Source organism: Leptonychotes weddellii, chromosome 8 (genome assembly GCF_054177405.1).
Source record: "Leptonychotes weddellii isolate Sample4059 chromosome 8, ASM5417740v2, whole genome shotgun sequence".
NCBI classification, from domain to species: domain Eukaryota; kingdom Metazoa; phylum Chordata; class Mammalia; order Carnivora; family Phocidae; genus Leptonychotes; species Leptonychotes weddellii.
The window spans coordinates 40,115,203-40,131,828 of record NC_138376.1 but is presented as its reverse complement, the minus strand read 5'-3'; the positions used below and the strand labels follow the sequence as shown (position 1 = coordinate 40,131,828).

Here is a 16,626-nt window from a genome sequence, read left to right as displayed (position 1 = left end):
ATTTTACACACAGAGGAGTAAAGATATATATCTTTATATATAAAGATAGGTCACAGGTATCAATACCCAATTTTATGCATAGGCAACAGACCAAAGAGGCTGGATGCATTGCTCCAGCCCCAAGTGCGCGGAACAGGTGCCAAAGCTTACGGTCTGTGATACGGCGCTGCCTTAACACATCAGATACTTCTTTTTAAAAAAAAAATATATATATATTTTATTTATTTATTTGAGAGAGAAAGAATGAGACAGAGAGAGCATGAGAGGGGGGAGGGTCAGAGGGAGAAGCAGACTCCCTGCCGAGCAGGGAGCCCGATGCGGGACTCGATCCTGGGACTCCAGGATCATGACCTGAGCTGAAGGCAGTCGCTTAACCAACTGAACCACCCAGACGCCCCACATCAGATACTTCTTGAATTTGCTGTATAATGTGTAATTTTTAACACAGGCAATTCTTTTTTTTTTTTTTTTTGAGAGAGAGAGGGTGCGCAAGTGCGAGGGGGGTGGGAGGGGGAGAGAAAGAATCTCAAGCAGACTCACGCCCAGTGCAGAGCCCCACGTGGGGCTCCATCCCATGATCCTGAGACCATGACTTGAGCCGAAATCAAGAGTTGGTCGCTCAACGGACTGAGTGACCCAGGTGCCCCCACATGCAATTCTTACTTGAATTTCTAAAATATGTGGCTGAACCACTCTGAAGGCTCAAGTCTATCCGATTATCATGTGGGTGCATTTAAAAGAACCACGACCTTACTCTCAGATCAGAATGGACTCTGTGGTACACAGTACTAAATTTCATGGTTCAGTATAATTCTAAGGAAAGCTATGTGGCAATGAAAGAAAGCCATCTTCCAACATCTTCATTAATCAGCTTCTGTTCACTCCCAATTAGTTTTTAAGTAAAAGGGTCTGATAGATAGGCAGGGAACAGTGAAATGTCCTAGCAGTCTGGAATTTTAAGAGATGTCTTTTTTAATCAAAATAAAAAAATTATATGGGGCGCCTGGGTGGCTCAGATAGTTAAGCATCTGCCTTTGGCTCAGGTCATGATCTCCGGGCCCTGGGATCGAGTCCACGTCCGGCTCCCAGCTCAGCAGGGAGTCTGCTTCTCCCTCTCCCTCTGCCTCTCCCCCTGCTTGTACTCTCTCTGTCTTTCTCAAATAAATCTTTAAACAAATAAAAATAAAAAATAATAAAATAATAGAAGTAATACAAGGTTTGGTATAAGAAGAGAAATTAAAAGCACACAGAGTATAAAAAGAAAGGTCCCTTGTCATCTCGCACTGCCCTCCCCACCCCCCATTCTCACATGTGGAACTACCCACTGTGAACAGTGTGAGTGGAGAGTCCTCCAGGTCCTCTCTTTGGTAAGTGTAAGCAGATACTGTATGCAGCAATTTACACAAACAGGGCTGTATAACATAAACGCATTCACTTACAAATGTGACGGACATTTTGCCATGTTGATATGCAGAGACTGACTTCCTCTTTTTCTCTTTAACCAGTCTTATAGTCTCACATTCTTCTCACTGTTCTATAGTTTGTTCTGCCAATCTCCTTACACTTTATTATAAGTAATCCTTACTTACACATATCCTTACACCTATCGCTTTATGGTCCCCAGACCAGATTTTCTAGATCAAGAGACAGGTAATATTTTATTTTGAAAAAATTAAAAGGACGACACTGCCCTTCAAAAAGGTTTTTCCTATTAGCTCTCCTGTTAACAGTATATGAAAATGACCATTTTGGGGTATCTTGCTGGCTCAGTCAGTAGAGCATGCGGCTCTTGGTCTCAGGGTTGTGGGTTTGAGCCTGATAGTAGATGTAGGGATTACTTTAAAAAAGTGAAAAAAAAAGAAAAGAAAAGAAAAGGTCCACTTCTTCAGATCAGGGCAAACACTGGATATTGTGAGTCTTTTTAAATCAAATACATCCAAAACCTCATTATTTTCATTTCTATTTTCTTTGATTATCAGTTAAGTTGAGGGTCTTTTTTTTTTAAATTTATTTTTGAGAGAGAGAGAGAGAGCATGAGCGGGAGGGGCAGAAGGAGAGGGAGAAGGACAGAGAATCTGAAACAAAACTCTGCACTGAGCATGGAGGAGGGTCTTTTCATATGTATTTCTTCTTTTGTGAAGTGCTCTGTATCATATGCTTTGTCCATCTTTTATTTGGTATTCACATGACTCCGTTTTTTCTTTTTCTTAAACCTCTATATCAAAAGATTAATTCTCGCACTACACTCGGAACTAGTGTTCCATTACCGGTTTCACAGGAGGTGGCTCCTTCTTGCTCACATCAATACGTGGTAAATCAGAGATTCCAAACTTTTCTTTGTAATACTGTCGAGTGAAAGGATCACAATCATAGATGAAGAAGGTTCTCCCGAGGATAGTGAGTGGTTTCCCCACAATGAAGTCTTTGGCGGTATACCATTCCAACACCTCTTGATCAGAGATCTCCAGCACACACTGAGGGAAGTTCTCTGACAGAAGATAACAGGGAGAGAAGAAAGAAAAGGAATAAGGATGGGAAGAAAGACTGACACACAGCAGCTGGGCACTCTTGAGAATTACGGTCTCTAGCTCTGGTCAAGGGTCTCCTCTACTCTCCCAGCAGAAAATAAGGTTGTGTATTTCCATCAGTTGACCGGACACAGAAATAATATCCCAGATAGTTTTTGTGAAGTCATTCTCCCTTATTCAGCTTGAACTATCAGTGCAGGTCACTAACCTTAGCAGAACTCATGCTTAGGGGAAATCATTACAGGAGGAAAGAATAAATGTCCTTCTATAGAGTACAAGATCAACGGAGGGATCTAAATCATTCAGTTCAACCTTTGACCCATTTTTTTTCATTTATTTATTTATTTATTTTTATTCTTATGTTAATCCCCATACATTACATCATTAGTTTTAGATGAAGTGTTCCATGATTCATTGTTTGTGCATAACACCCAGTGCTCCATGCAGAATGTGCCCTCCTCAATACCCACCACCAGGCTAACCCATCCTCCCACCCAACCTTTGACCCATTTATTCATTCACACAACATATTATCAATGACCACATATATCATGTACCAGGTTCACTGCTAAATACCGAGATTATAACAACAGTGTAGGTGAGATTGCTGCCTTGATGGAGAAAACAGTCTGTTTGGGACAACGGATACTAAACAATTACACAAATAATAGTTTCATTTCAATTGTGATCACTGCTAGAAGGACAGTCTGACCTAGTCTTCTGGCAGGAGGTAGGGTCAGTGAGATGATCATACTAATCTGTTTATCTGGGCACTCAACAGATTTTCAAATGTAGAATCAACCTTGCATTTTGGGAGGTATAAATCCAATTCTATCACATTGTTTTATGGGAACTAAGGATTGACTTATTTAAGACTGATTCCCTGCAGCATGGCCACCATGGAAACTGTAAGATAGTCAATTCTGGTAAAGTGCCACACTGTATAGCTGTAACCACAAAGCTTGACCCTAGAACTCTGATCACAGGGTGCCTGAGAGGCCACTATTCTCCCAACTGATAATTGATAAGATGGAAAAATAGGAAAGAAGGCTAAGGTTTTGTTACATCAGGCAGAAAGGCTTGAGCGCCAGTCCTTGATCATGCCAAAAGATCATGATTTTCCCAATCATGCATCTTAAAAGCCCTATAGACCAAGGGTTCCTTCTCCCATTGCCTAGTGCCTAACCCTACTAGACCCCTTTGAGTTACCTCAGGAAGTGATGGCCACTGGGGGACACAGTCAACAATGTTCCAGGAGACCTGGGGTGTGTATGTGTGTGGGTGCATGTGCACACGTGTGCATACACACTATACAACCATTCACCTTTTTTGCTTAACAATTATATTTTTCATATGTAGCTGGATTTCATTTACTGATATTTTATTTAAGTTTTTTGCATATATGACTGTAGTCTTACTCATGGTGTCTTTGGTTTTATTGGTCTTTTCTTAATGAATGAATTAGTTCTTTTCTATGAATCTGTATTAGGCTTATAATTAGCTGTTCTTTATTTGGCAAAACTGAAAAATTATCTAGATCTGGTGTTTTCTTTGTGGAGAATTTTTTAAGTGATTCTATTTTCTTAATGGTTAAAGACATTTGGTCTCTATTTCCTCCTGGACAAGTTAAATTTTTCTAAAACTTTGCTCATTTCACACACACAAAAAAGAGACAAACCAAAAAACAGACTCTTAACTACAGAGAACAAACGGATGGTTACCAGAAGGGAAGTCGGTAGAGGGATGGGTGAAATAGGTGAAGGGGATTAAAAGTACACGTATCTTGGGGAGGGTATGTGCTCTGGTAAGCGCTGTGAATTGTGCAAGACTGTTGAATCTCCGATCTGTACCTCTGAAACAAATAATGCAATATATGTTAAGAAAAAAAAAAAGAAGGTAGTGGGAGGGGAAGAATGAAGCAGGGGAAATCGGAGGGGTAGATGAACCATGAGAGATGATGGACTCTAAAAAACAAACTGAGGGTTCTAGAGGGGAGGGGGGTGGGAGGATGGGTTAGCCTGGTGGTGGGTATTGAGGAGGGCACATTCTGCATGGAGCACTGGGTGTTATGCACAAACAATGAATCATGGAACACTTCATCTAAAACTAATGATGTAATGTATGGGAATTAACATAAGAATAAATAAATAAATAAATAAATAAATAAATAAATAAATAAATAAAAGTACACATATCTTGATGAGCACTGAGTAATACATGGAAGTGTTGAATCACTATATTGTACACCTGAAACTGACATAACACTATATGTTAACTATACTGGAATAAAAATTTAATTTAATTTCAATTAAAATTTGCTTGTTTCATCTAACAGAAATTAATTTCCAAATACATGAGTTTTTTTAATAGTTCTGAAATTGAATTCTAACTTGTGTTGAAATTAGAAAATATGGTTTAAGATGCCCTGACTTTAAAAATAACGTTAAGACTGACCAGTTTTTATAAGTGTTCCATTTGTACTTGAAGAAATGGGAATTCTCCCGGTGTTGATGCATTCATTATATCAACACTGACAATTCTATTATTTAAATCATATATATATATATGTGCTTATTGACTTATCTTTTTGATCTAACAATTATAAGAAGAAATGCTTTAATGACTCCCACTATTTTGATGAATTTGTCCATTCTCTTTGCCTAATAATGCTATAAATTTTTGTCTTTCATGTTTTGAAGCCATGTTACTAACTGCATTCAAGTTTAGAATTAGTATATTTTCCTGGTAAATACAATTCTTGCAACATGTATGATCTTCTTTATCTCTAGCAATGCTTTCTGCCTTAATGTCTATTGGTATTTTAGTAATATAGCCTTATCAGTTTCTTTTGCTATTTGATTGTACATCTTTTTTGACCTTTTTATGTCTCTGTATCTTAAGTATGTTCTTAAAATATTTTTCAAAGTTTATTGTTTTTTAATCCTATCCCTTCTCCTAAGTCTTTGTTGTAATATATTTCAATTCTACTTTGATATTTTTTAACTCCCACAAATTCAACATTGTTTTTTTAGTTTGTATAGTCAATGTTTATTTAGATATACCCACACGCTGCCATTTTCTTCTTCTTTTTTTAAAATCACTTCTTATATCTCAGACCTTACTTCTGGAATAATTTTCTTTCTACTAAAAGTACACTCTAGAATATTCCTAGTAAGGGTCTTTTGTTAGTAAAATCTGTTTTGTTTGCCTGGAAATGTATTTCACTTTCTTCTTGAAAGATAGTTTCTCTAGGTATTAAATTCTGTTTTCTTCTCAGCACTCTGAAGATTTCAGTACGCTGTCTTCTGGTAACTAGTGTTGCTATTGAGAGGTCAGTTGTCATTGTAGCTGCCATTCTGTATGGATAACCTTGTTTCTCGGGCTGCTTTTATGATCTTTTTGAATTTGGTGTTCTTAAGTTTGACTATAACATATCTAAGTATGGATTTATATTTTTACGTTATTGAGGTATAATCGACTACAATAAGTTGTACATATTTAGAGTGTACAATTTTGATGTTGTTTAACATTTGTATTTACCAAGGGAAAGGCAAGGTCAAAGGATGAAAGCCAGTCTAAAGGATAGTTAACAGAGTTTAAGAACCTAGAACCTTAGGTTCAACAGCTGAGTAGAAAGCTTCTGGTGACCTTCTTTTGACATTACTTACCACATAGTGGTAAACTGCAATTACGTTCAACAAAGAACGAACTTTTATAATTCCTGAAACTTTAACTCTATCCATTATAAAAATACAATTTTTATTCATCTTAACTACTTAAATGAAGGCGCTGGCAAAGAGAACTTCTGAAAGATACTCCCGTAACTGCCTATTACTGTCCAACACAAACTCTGCCTAGCCACTGTCTCTTGGATGCCCCCAAACATAACATACTTCTTCCTAATGCCCGACCCTTGCTCTTGTTCTTCTCTAATGTGCACTTTCCCTTTGTTCTCTGCCACTCTAAATCTGGGTCCAACCTCAGGTCTCCCACAAAGCCTTCCTTAGTCTTTCTAGGTCACATCTCTTCTTCTGAGCTCTGTCTACATGACATAACTAATTACATAATCAGATGATCTGGTACACTTGTGTTATTGTTAAACAGCTTTGTGTATTTATATGACTTGTCTCTACAGTCACTAGAAGTGACTGAAGGACAGAGATTCTAGGTCTGGAAGTTATGCTTTCATTTTATCCTCCACAGCACTTACAACATGAAATAGTTCCCTTAGAAGATATTTAACTCTTGTTTAATTGAATGTAATTCAAATCATCCATTGGATAAATAAATGACTTTGAGAGTCAATTAGATGCTACTTCTTCAACATCACAGTTCTAGTTAAAGGAATTATTCAGCTGATGGAAGCTTAGCCTTTTCTGTCCTGCTACTGCATGACTAACTTTCACAAGAAGATACGTTTCCTATCTCTTAAAAGGACCCTATATATGTCACCAGGCTGCCTCTCCACATAACTTTTATGAAAATTTTGGTTAAAATTTGAGATGTTATAGAGGCGCTTGGCTGGCTTGGTTGGGAGAGTGTGTGACTCTTCATCTTTGGGTTGTGAGTTCAAGCCCCATGTTGGTTGCACAGATTACTTTAAAAAAACTGGGGAAGTTATAAAAGAGGATGATCACATATTTAAAATTTTAAACATAGGGCATGTTGATACGGCAGAGACAAACACAGAACTCGAGATTTCCAGGGGTTCAGTTTCAGTGATACCTTTTTCATGCCTGAATAAATTCCCATTCTTTCTCTTAATCTACCGTAAATCTAACATCCTCTAGATGGCAGGAATTTCAGGCTCATGTAAGCATTCTGGAAGGCCTAAATTAGTACATTAGTCTCAGTGTCCTAGAACCTGAGAGGGTTCTACAGGAGGCCAAGTATAAGAATATGGTCAACAGCAACCGGACTGTGTTGAACTAGGGCTCAAATCCCGTTGCTGCTATCTGAGAATGCGAGCTATATTAGCAATTATTTTCATTTCTCTAAGACAGATTTTTGCCACTAATTCTCTTAGTTTTAAAATGAGGACTATTTCCCCAATCTCATTCTCCTCTACTTCATATGCAACCATTCTAACGTGCAGCTTTTTATGTGTGTACTACGCATATCGTTTTGTTTGGACTTCACTTTACATAAATATTATTGCATTGTACATCTCTTTTTCTTTTTTTTACACAGCACTTCACTTTTAAGTGCATCCATTTGCTTTCTTTACATTTAGTTATTGCTTGTAATTACTACTATTTATCAAGCTATACCTTCACCACATTTTATTTATCTACTATCCCAGTGATGGAAATCTCCACCTCCTTGCCCCCAAGTAACACTGCATAAAAAAAAAAATACTATATAGGCAAATCAATACATGTAGATAGATTGAATTTAGCCTTCAGACTGCCAATTTGTTTATAACCTCTAACCTCAACTTGTTTATAATCTCTAAGACAAACCTCTTGCACAATACCTGAAATTTCTTATCTCCTAGTTCCAAAAAATAGAGTAAAAAGAAAACCAACAAAAGTATTTACAGAGTTCTGTCCAGCCGTCCAAGCATGAGAGATGTCATCACATATGACCAAGATGACATTTTTGCAAGAGAAAATTCTTAAACCACTAAGTCAATAACCAAAGTAAGTGTACTTATTCCAGAGAAAGAATGATGGGCGGCGGTGTCAGCTGCACTTTGTTGCATTCTCCCTCTCCAGTCACTAGGTTATTTTACACAGCAAAGAGAGCAGGGGCTGACACAATGGGGCCCCACCTCTGAGTCACAGACATGCCTTTTCCAATCTTAAGTTATCCTACATACAAACTTCCTGTTTAGGAAGTATTGAGGTGAGAAGTAAAGTCAGGAAAGAACATAAGGAAACGGTAAGCTATATGAAAACAAGCTTGTTGTAAAAATGTATTAAAAATCTGATATTAAATTGCTTTACTTCAGAAGCCTTGCTCTTCTGCACTTTAAATGAATCTCCCACTGCTGTTTTGGTTGTTTCCTTGATTTGGGTATCAGTGATCTCCACCAGACCATTTTGGAGGCAAGCCTGGACTGTGGGGCAAGCAATGAGGGGAGTTACGGGAAAGCTATTTCTTTTTTAATTTTTTATTGTTATGTTAATCACCATACATTACATCATTAGTTTTTGATGGGAAAGCTATTTTTTGAGTACCTATAAGAACGCAGCAAGAGTCTCCCAAGTGTAAAGGGAATGACCATACTGATTAAGTAACTCCTTCGAGATCCAAAAGATGTCCCATTTACGGAGGATAAACTGAATCAAACATACTTGCATTCTCCACCAAAACCTTTGGCATGCGCTGGCGGTTCATCAGGAGTGGGAAAGGATCTCGCCCATCGTTCCGTTCATGGACTTCTCGAATTTCCACTGTATCATCCATAAGATAGTAATGAATGATGTAGGTCCGACATTCACCAAACATGCTGTCTGTATCATCCCAGACTGCATAGAATCGAAGAACCTTTGAGGAATCCAAAGTAGTGACTTAAATAAGAATTCTACAAGTGGAGAGATTAACTTAACTACTTAGGCATTCAGATATCAGACAATGATGGAAAGATTAGCTACAAAGACAATGAAGTAATCGCAGATGGTAAAAAAAAAAAATTCATCAAAGATAGAAAAACATACAAAAATTATATACCAGATGTCAACAGCTGTAAAATATTAAATAACAGGCTTATAAGTTTGTATTGAGAAAGCAGAATTCACTTTGATCCAAAATATTAGTCAGTGAAAGAGAAGCCAAATTAAAAGAGCAATGGAAACTATAAGACACTGATGAAAGAAATTGAGGAAGACACAAATAAGTGGAGAGATATTTTGTGCTCACAGTAAAAGAATTAATATTGTTAAAATGTCCATGCTACCCAAAGCAATCTACAGATTTAATGCAATCCCTATCAAGATTCCAATGGCATTTTTCACAGAACTAGAACAAATAATTCTAAAATTTGTATGGAACCACAAAAGACCCTGAATAGCCAAAAAACTCTTGAGAAAGAACAAAGGCAGAGGTACCATGCTCCCTGATTTCAAACTATACTACAACACTATAGTAATCAAAACAGTATGGCACTGGCATAAAAACAGACACATAGATCAACAGAACAGAAATGAGAGCCCAGAAACAAACTCACACTTCTATGGTCAATTAATTTATGAAAAATGAGGCAAGAATATACAATGGGGAAAGAGTCTCTTCAATAAATGGTGCTGGGAAAACTGTGGACAGCTACATGCAAAAGAATGAAACTAGACCACTTTCTCACACCACACACAAAAATAAACTCCAAATAGATTAAAGACCTGAAACATAAAACTCCTAGGAGAAACATAGGCAGTAAGCTTGTTGACATTGATCTGAGCCATGTTTCTTTGGATGTGACTCCAAAGGCAAAGGAAACAAAAGCAAAAATAAACAAATGAGACTACATCAAACTAAAAAGCTTCTATACAATGAAGAAAACTATCAACAAAATGAAAATGCAGCCTATTGAAGGGGAGAAGATATTTACAGATCATATCTGATAAGGAAGGGATTAACATCTAAAATATATAAAGAACTCCTACAACTCAGTAACAAAAAACCACAAATTCTGATTTAAAAAAATTTGGCAGAGGATCTGATTAGATATTTTTCCAAAGAAGACATACAAATGGCCAAGAGATACATGAAAAGATGCTCAACATCATTAATCATCAGAGAAATGCAAACCAAAACACCAATGAGATATCACCTTACACTTGTCAGAATGGCTATCATGAAAAAGAGAAGAAATAAGTGTTGGTTGGAGAAAAAGGAACCCTCGTACACTGTTGGTGGGAATGTAAATTGGTGCGACCACTATGGAAAACAGTATGAAGTGCCTCAGAAAATTAAAAATAGAAATACCATATGATCTAGCAATTCCACTACTGGGTAGCCTCCAAAGAAAAAGAAACACTAATTCAAAAAGATATAAGCAACCCCATGTTCACTGTAGCATTATTTACAATAGTCAAGATTTGGAAATAACCTGTCCACCAATGGATGAATGGAGAAAGAAGATGTAGTTTATATATACAATGGAATATTACTCAGCCATATAAAAGAGTGAAATCTTGCCCTTTGCAACAACATGGATGGACTCTGAGGGTATTATGCTGAGTGAAACAAGTCAGACAGAGAAAGACAAATATTGCATAATGTCACTTATATGTGGAATCTAAAAAACAAAACAAACAAAACCAAACCCAGCTCATAGACATGGAGAACAGATTGGTGGCTGCCAGAGGGTAGGGAGCTTGGGATGCAGGTGGTGGGGGAATGGGTGAAATAGGTGAAGGGGATCAAGAAGCACAAACTTCCAGTTATAAAATAAATAAGTCATGGGAACGTAATGTACAGCATAGGGAATATAGTCAATAATATTATATTAACTTTGTAATATGACAGATGGTAACGACTTATTGTGGTGACAATTCTGCAATGTATTCAATTGTCGAATCACTATGTTGTACACCTGAAGTTAATATAATATTATACATCAATTAGACCTCAATAAACAAAAAAAAAAAGAAAGAAAAAAGAGCATTGTGTTTTATACAGGGGCTCATATGTATTAATAAAGGTATATGTGAACCGTTTATATGTAATTAGTATGGAAAGAATTTTCATTTATTAATGTCTTTTTTTATCCATCGACATACCTCTTCTAGTAACAGTATCAACAACACAATCTTTAAAGACAAAAGAATAGCAGATATATGATTGATATAAAGAATGTCCTTAAAAGGCGATGCTAGTGCTAGGCAAATTTTTCTGAACTAAAAGGAATTAACATTTCTGAGAGAACACCAGCAGCAAAGAAGCACTGAGGATGATCTCCCCATCTTCTTTTGTACAGAAAGGAGAAGACCAAATCTGCCCCCACACACCAACTCACAGTGGGGAGGATAGGACGGTTGGAACAGAGCTGGAAAATACCTAGAATATTCTACACTCAAACATTCATATAAAATATAACAAGGAAGCATCTGCAATGAGATTTCTGTGAAATTACTATTTTAACATTAGAAATCTACCTATATGCAATAGATTTGAAATTTCCCAATAAATCACTTAGGGTTTCCCAAAGAAGGCTATGAAATGAACTCCTATTTGGGAAAAGAAGTAGTCGGTTGGAAACGTAAAGTGGGAAGCAGACATAGCTCAGGAATTGCTTTAAGATTGAAAGGTTTGGTGGAACTCCTAAGACTTAACTCCACAACCTCCTCTGGGTATCTTAATACAAAACTTGGGCATTCCTGTACCTCTAACTCTAGATGAAACCAGAAAAATCGCACTGTCTCCAAATGGCTAAATTACAGATGTAATGTTTTAAAACACACATCTACCAGAACAGCTTGCTAATAAACATGCATCACATGTGGAGATGAGCAAATCCACTGAGGTGCTGACGTCACTTACTTGTTTGTCAAAGGTGAGAAACTGCTTCAGTTGGTCAAAGTCCGATGGGGTGACATACTTACGAAGAGGCTGTTTCCGGAGTTCAGTGTAAGGATCAAGAGCCATCTTCTCTGGTGGATTTAATTCAATTCCTTGACTTTCCAAAAATACCTAAATCATGCAAAAGTAATGATCATCTTTCTTGAAGCTTCCAGGAGTATTAACTGATGGTGTAAAGATAAGTGTAATAATAATTTCTATGCCAATGTCCAAATTAACCATTAGCTTGCAGTTTGAAGCACATCTTAGCAACATTAAGCCTCCAATTGACCCAACGCTATAATGCAGAAACAACTGATAATTACTGTAAGTATTCCATATTATAAAATTGCTAGGCAATATGCTGAGCTAACTTGAAGACATGATAGTATGGTAACTGGCTCCATGTATGAATTTAGATCAATGAAATTTAGTTAGGTGCCCAAGACCAGAGTAAGTCTTAGGATTGCTTACATACACACATCTGAAACCCAACCACAGTTTCAAACAATATGTAATTCATATCAGGGATGGGGGCAAGCTACACAATGGCAACAAAGTTAAGCCGAAATCAAATTCCCAACTTTCAACTCACCAAAAACAAGTATCTGATTAAGTCCCCATCTCCACCCCGCTCCAAAAAGGAAAAGAATCACTGGTTATTTTAGACCAGAAAATATTTTAGCAAAATAGGAGAGACAAACCAAGTACTCAAATCTCACCAGATAAAGTTAAGGAAAGCATCTGAACTTGATATGATCTTGTTTAATTTGCTAATTATAAGTAAATACAATATTTTCAGTAACTATATCTTTTAATACAACTTGGCATTTCTTCTTCATAAAAGCACCACAATAAGCTGGTTTTTTTTGTGTTTGTTTGGTTTTTTTTTTGGTAATCAGAAAAGAACAATGTCATGGGATCTGTTTACATTCTAGAACTAGAAATTAATCTGAAATCTGGGTTTCTTTTGGGAATTGTGTGATTTGCTTTTGGACAATTCAATAGAAAATATGCAGGACTCAAAGCCAAAATACCTGGGTTCTAATATTAGCTCTGCTGCTAACTAGCTTGTAATCTTAATACTTAAAAGTTTCACTAAGCAGTCTCCAGTATCTTTTAATATTAAAATACTGTGATCTCAATGTCTAGTAAAAGTACTGAGCTGGAGATAATGACTAACAATATTCTCCTCTCCCTTGAGATGATGTATTAGTGTAGCAGGATTATTGATTGAGGTATTTAATGGGGGTTTTACTCCTTTCTGTTGCTTTCAACAGATAACCAGGCCCTTTGTTAACCTTACCTTAGGGATTTTGGCAGGAATGCAGAAGCTTCCTGAAGTTTGACTATTCTTCCTGTCTCTTAGAAAAAGCCTAAACTCTTTGAAGAGATTATTCTAAAGTATCCCAGAAGGAGGGGAGAGAAGGAAATGTCTTTGAAGGCAAGGAGAGAAAAAGGGGGAAATTCTCCCAGACTGGAAAACAGACACAAGTTGATGGGTCTCAGAAGAGCAAGACTCCACATGTGCTCTTACGGATGCTCGGAGCACACGGGCAGCCAGTCGGGCACATCGGTCTCAGGCACGCGGGGTCTCAGTATCTGACCTCGCACCAAAGCATCCAGGAGGTGCCCTTGAGCACTGACAGCCTATGGACCCTGCCTGTATGACCTCGTTAAGCCTGGGTGTGCCTTGTCGTACTGAGGGCCTGGAATTTTTGGCAAAGCTGAGAGTGAATAGAAACAGCAGCCCAGTTGGATGGGAGTTCAAGTAGGCTTTATTTTTAAAACACAAAACAGTATTTCCTGCACACTTGCATATGCAGAGTAGGATTCACACCTGCTATACTATTGGTCATACTCTAATGAAGATGGTAAGTTCTAGATCTCTGATTTCTGGAGTTAATTTTTTTTACTGTGTTAATTCTGTCTCTAGGACCAATGTTTATTTGGAGCAGTGAGGAGGGGCTCAGAAGGGGTGGTGGTGGTGATATATTTGATTAGAGGTGGCTCCTTGTTCAAGCCCACACCATAAAGACAACTATCTTCTTTAACCACTCGTAGGTCCAGCCCTAATGAAAACCATCAAATTAGATAAGATGTGTATAAATTTTAAACTGTTACAGGAGCCAACCTCTAACAGATCGACTAATGAAAACATAATTTAATCTAGTCATCGGTACCTAAAATATACAACTCTAGTCATTAGTAGTCATCAAAATACAGTTGATCCTATAGTTGCACTTTTGCCTACTTGCAAAAATTTATTAGTAACCTCCAAATCAATAGTCATGGTGCTTCTGTGGTCCTTTGCAGACACACGCAGAGTGGTAAAAATTTCGAGTTGTCTGATAACATACATTCCTAGCTGAGGTCAAATGAGATGACATTCTGCCTTCTTATTTCAGCTTCCATACTGAAAAAGTGTCCATTTAGATGTCTGTTTAGTGCCACTTTTTCACACTTCAGTGCTTTTGTTGCTTTTGCTGTTTAAAATGGCCCCCAACCTTAGTGCTAAAGTGCTGTTGTGTGTTCTACGTGCAAGGAGGCTGGGGTAAGTACTTAGTGTCACTAAACTGCACATCGAAGAAAAGTGGTTAAGGTGGTCACGTTTATGTTACGTACTTTTTATCTCACACACACACACACACACACACACACACACACGGCTGTGACGTGCCTTCAGGAGAAAGTACATGTGTGAGATTCGCTTCCTTCAGGCATGAGCTCCAGTGCTCCTGGCCGTAAGTTCGAGGTTCATGAATCAACAAGGTATTTTCAACATGGCATCTTTAAACAGAAACACACATAAAACAAGCTTATAGAAACCTAACCTCGTATTTCTCCCAGGAGCGATGGATCCATAGTTGCTCATTAAGGGCTTGTGGTGACTTCCTAGCACAGAACTACCGTCAACAATGAGAGTTGGGGCCCCTGGGTGGCTCAGTAGGTTAAGCGTCTCTCTTTTTTTTTTTTTTTTTAAAGATTTTATTTATTTATCTATTAGAGAGTGAGCAAGAGAGAAACAGCATGAGAGAGGAGAGGGTCAGAGGGAGAAGCAGGCTCCCTGCCGAGCAGGGAGCCCGATGCGGGACTCGATCCCAGGACTCCAGGATCATGACCCGAGCCGAAGGCAGTCGCTTAACCAACTGAGCCACCCAGGCGCCCTAAGCATCTCTCTTTATGAGAGGTGACTCACCGCTCAGGAATGAACTGCTGATATTCAGATTGTTCATAAAGAGACAACTGTAAAAATAGTCACAATACCTGAAATTTACATAACATCTTATAATTCCTCATTATAGGTACAGTTCTGAAACTGCCTGTGATAAAAAGGACCTCGAAAACCTAAAAAATGAGAGATCAAAACCTGTTTTCCCAAAGACGCTCTAGCACCTGTACCTTCTGTACTGTCTTTCGCTGTTGCTTTGGGATGGCACGGATGCCAGGGCTCCTTCCTTCACTCCCTTGGGGTCTCAGTTCAGGGCGTGGCCTCCCCTGGCCAGCCTTTATACACCCTCCCCACCCTCCCCTCCCTCTTCCTCAGCTCTAGTCCCTTCCGCAGCTCTGAGCAGCATCTGACAGGTTATATATTGTGTGCTTACTTTTGTCTCCTCCGGCCAGAATGTAACAGCCTTTATGAGGACAAGTCTATATATGTGGCACCTAGAGCCACAAGCCTTGGCACAGAGCAGGCACTCAATAAGTATTTGCTAAATAAGTTACCAAACGCCAAACATAAATGAGTGGATTCACAGGAACTCAGTGCGTGGTAAAGATTAATCATGTGGCGTTTGGTAACATAGGATTAAAGGCACAAAAGAATTCAGAAACTGTATCTTTGCTTCTAGAAATGTTTTAAACTAAGAGAAATTTAGAACTGACTTCCTAATACCTACATTTTGTGCTCAAGAAAGGACTCTGTGTCTATATACGTACACATAACTTTAAGAAAAGTTGTCAAAAATCCATACGTATGAAATAGAGGAAATGGAGGATTCTTCTCGATATAAACAAGCATTCTCCTTTAAAAATTGTTCTTATTTCAGGAATTCTTTAGATAGCCAGTTTCTCCAGAATATAGCAAGTATGATTTACAGGAAAAATATGAACTGCACAAAAAACGTGAGGCTCATATCTGCTAATAAAGGTAATACTACTTTTGTAACTCAAACTTCAGATAAACCGTCCAATGCCTCTTTCATATTTCTATCCCATGAAGGATGCTACCACTTGAACCGGCATGGGAACTGGTTCCTTTTTTTTTTTTTTTTTAAAGATTTTATTTATTTATTTATTTATTTGAGAGAGAGAGAATGAGAGAGAGCAAGCACACATGAGAGGGGGGAGGGTCAGAGGGAGAAGCAGACTCCCTGCCGAGCAGGGAGCCCGATGCGGGACTCGATCCCGGGACTCCAGGATCATGACCTGAGCCGAAGGCAGTCGTTTAACCAACTGAGCCACCCAGGCGCCCGGGAACTGGTTCCTTATCAAATGATTCAGCTATGATGCAAGTTTAATTTTATTTGAATGGGTATGTATCCATATCATTGTGAAAAAAGTGATATCACTACACAGTGTTGACACATATCAACAC

General features: G+C 38.1%; 1 protein-coding gene across 4 annotated transcripts in view; it reads right to left on the bottom strand.

Moving 5' to 3' along the window:
- EFHC1 (EF-hand domain containing 1) overlaps positions 1–16,626 on the bottom strand; it is a 65,113-nt gene that overhangs the window by 35,874 nt on the left and 12,613 nt on the right. For all 4 annotated transcript variants that reach the window (XM_081828416.1, XM_031019689.2, XM_031019690.2 and 1 more), the window contains exons 4-6: positions 12,012–12,161; positions 8,828–9,020; positions 2,268–2,488 (exon numbers count right to left, since the gene is read on the bottom strand). In XM_081828416.1, the coding sequence (XP_081684542.1) occupies positions 2,268–2,488; positions 8,828–9,020; positions 12,012–12,161 (564 nt within the window). The remainder of the gene's footprint in view (positions 1–2,267; positions 2,489–8,827; positions 9,021–12,011; positions 12,162–16,626) is intronic.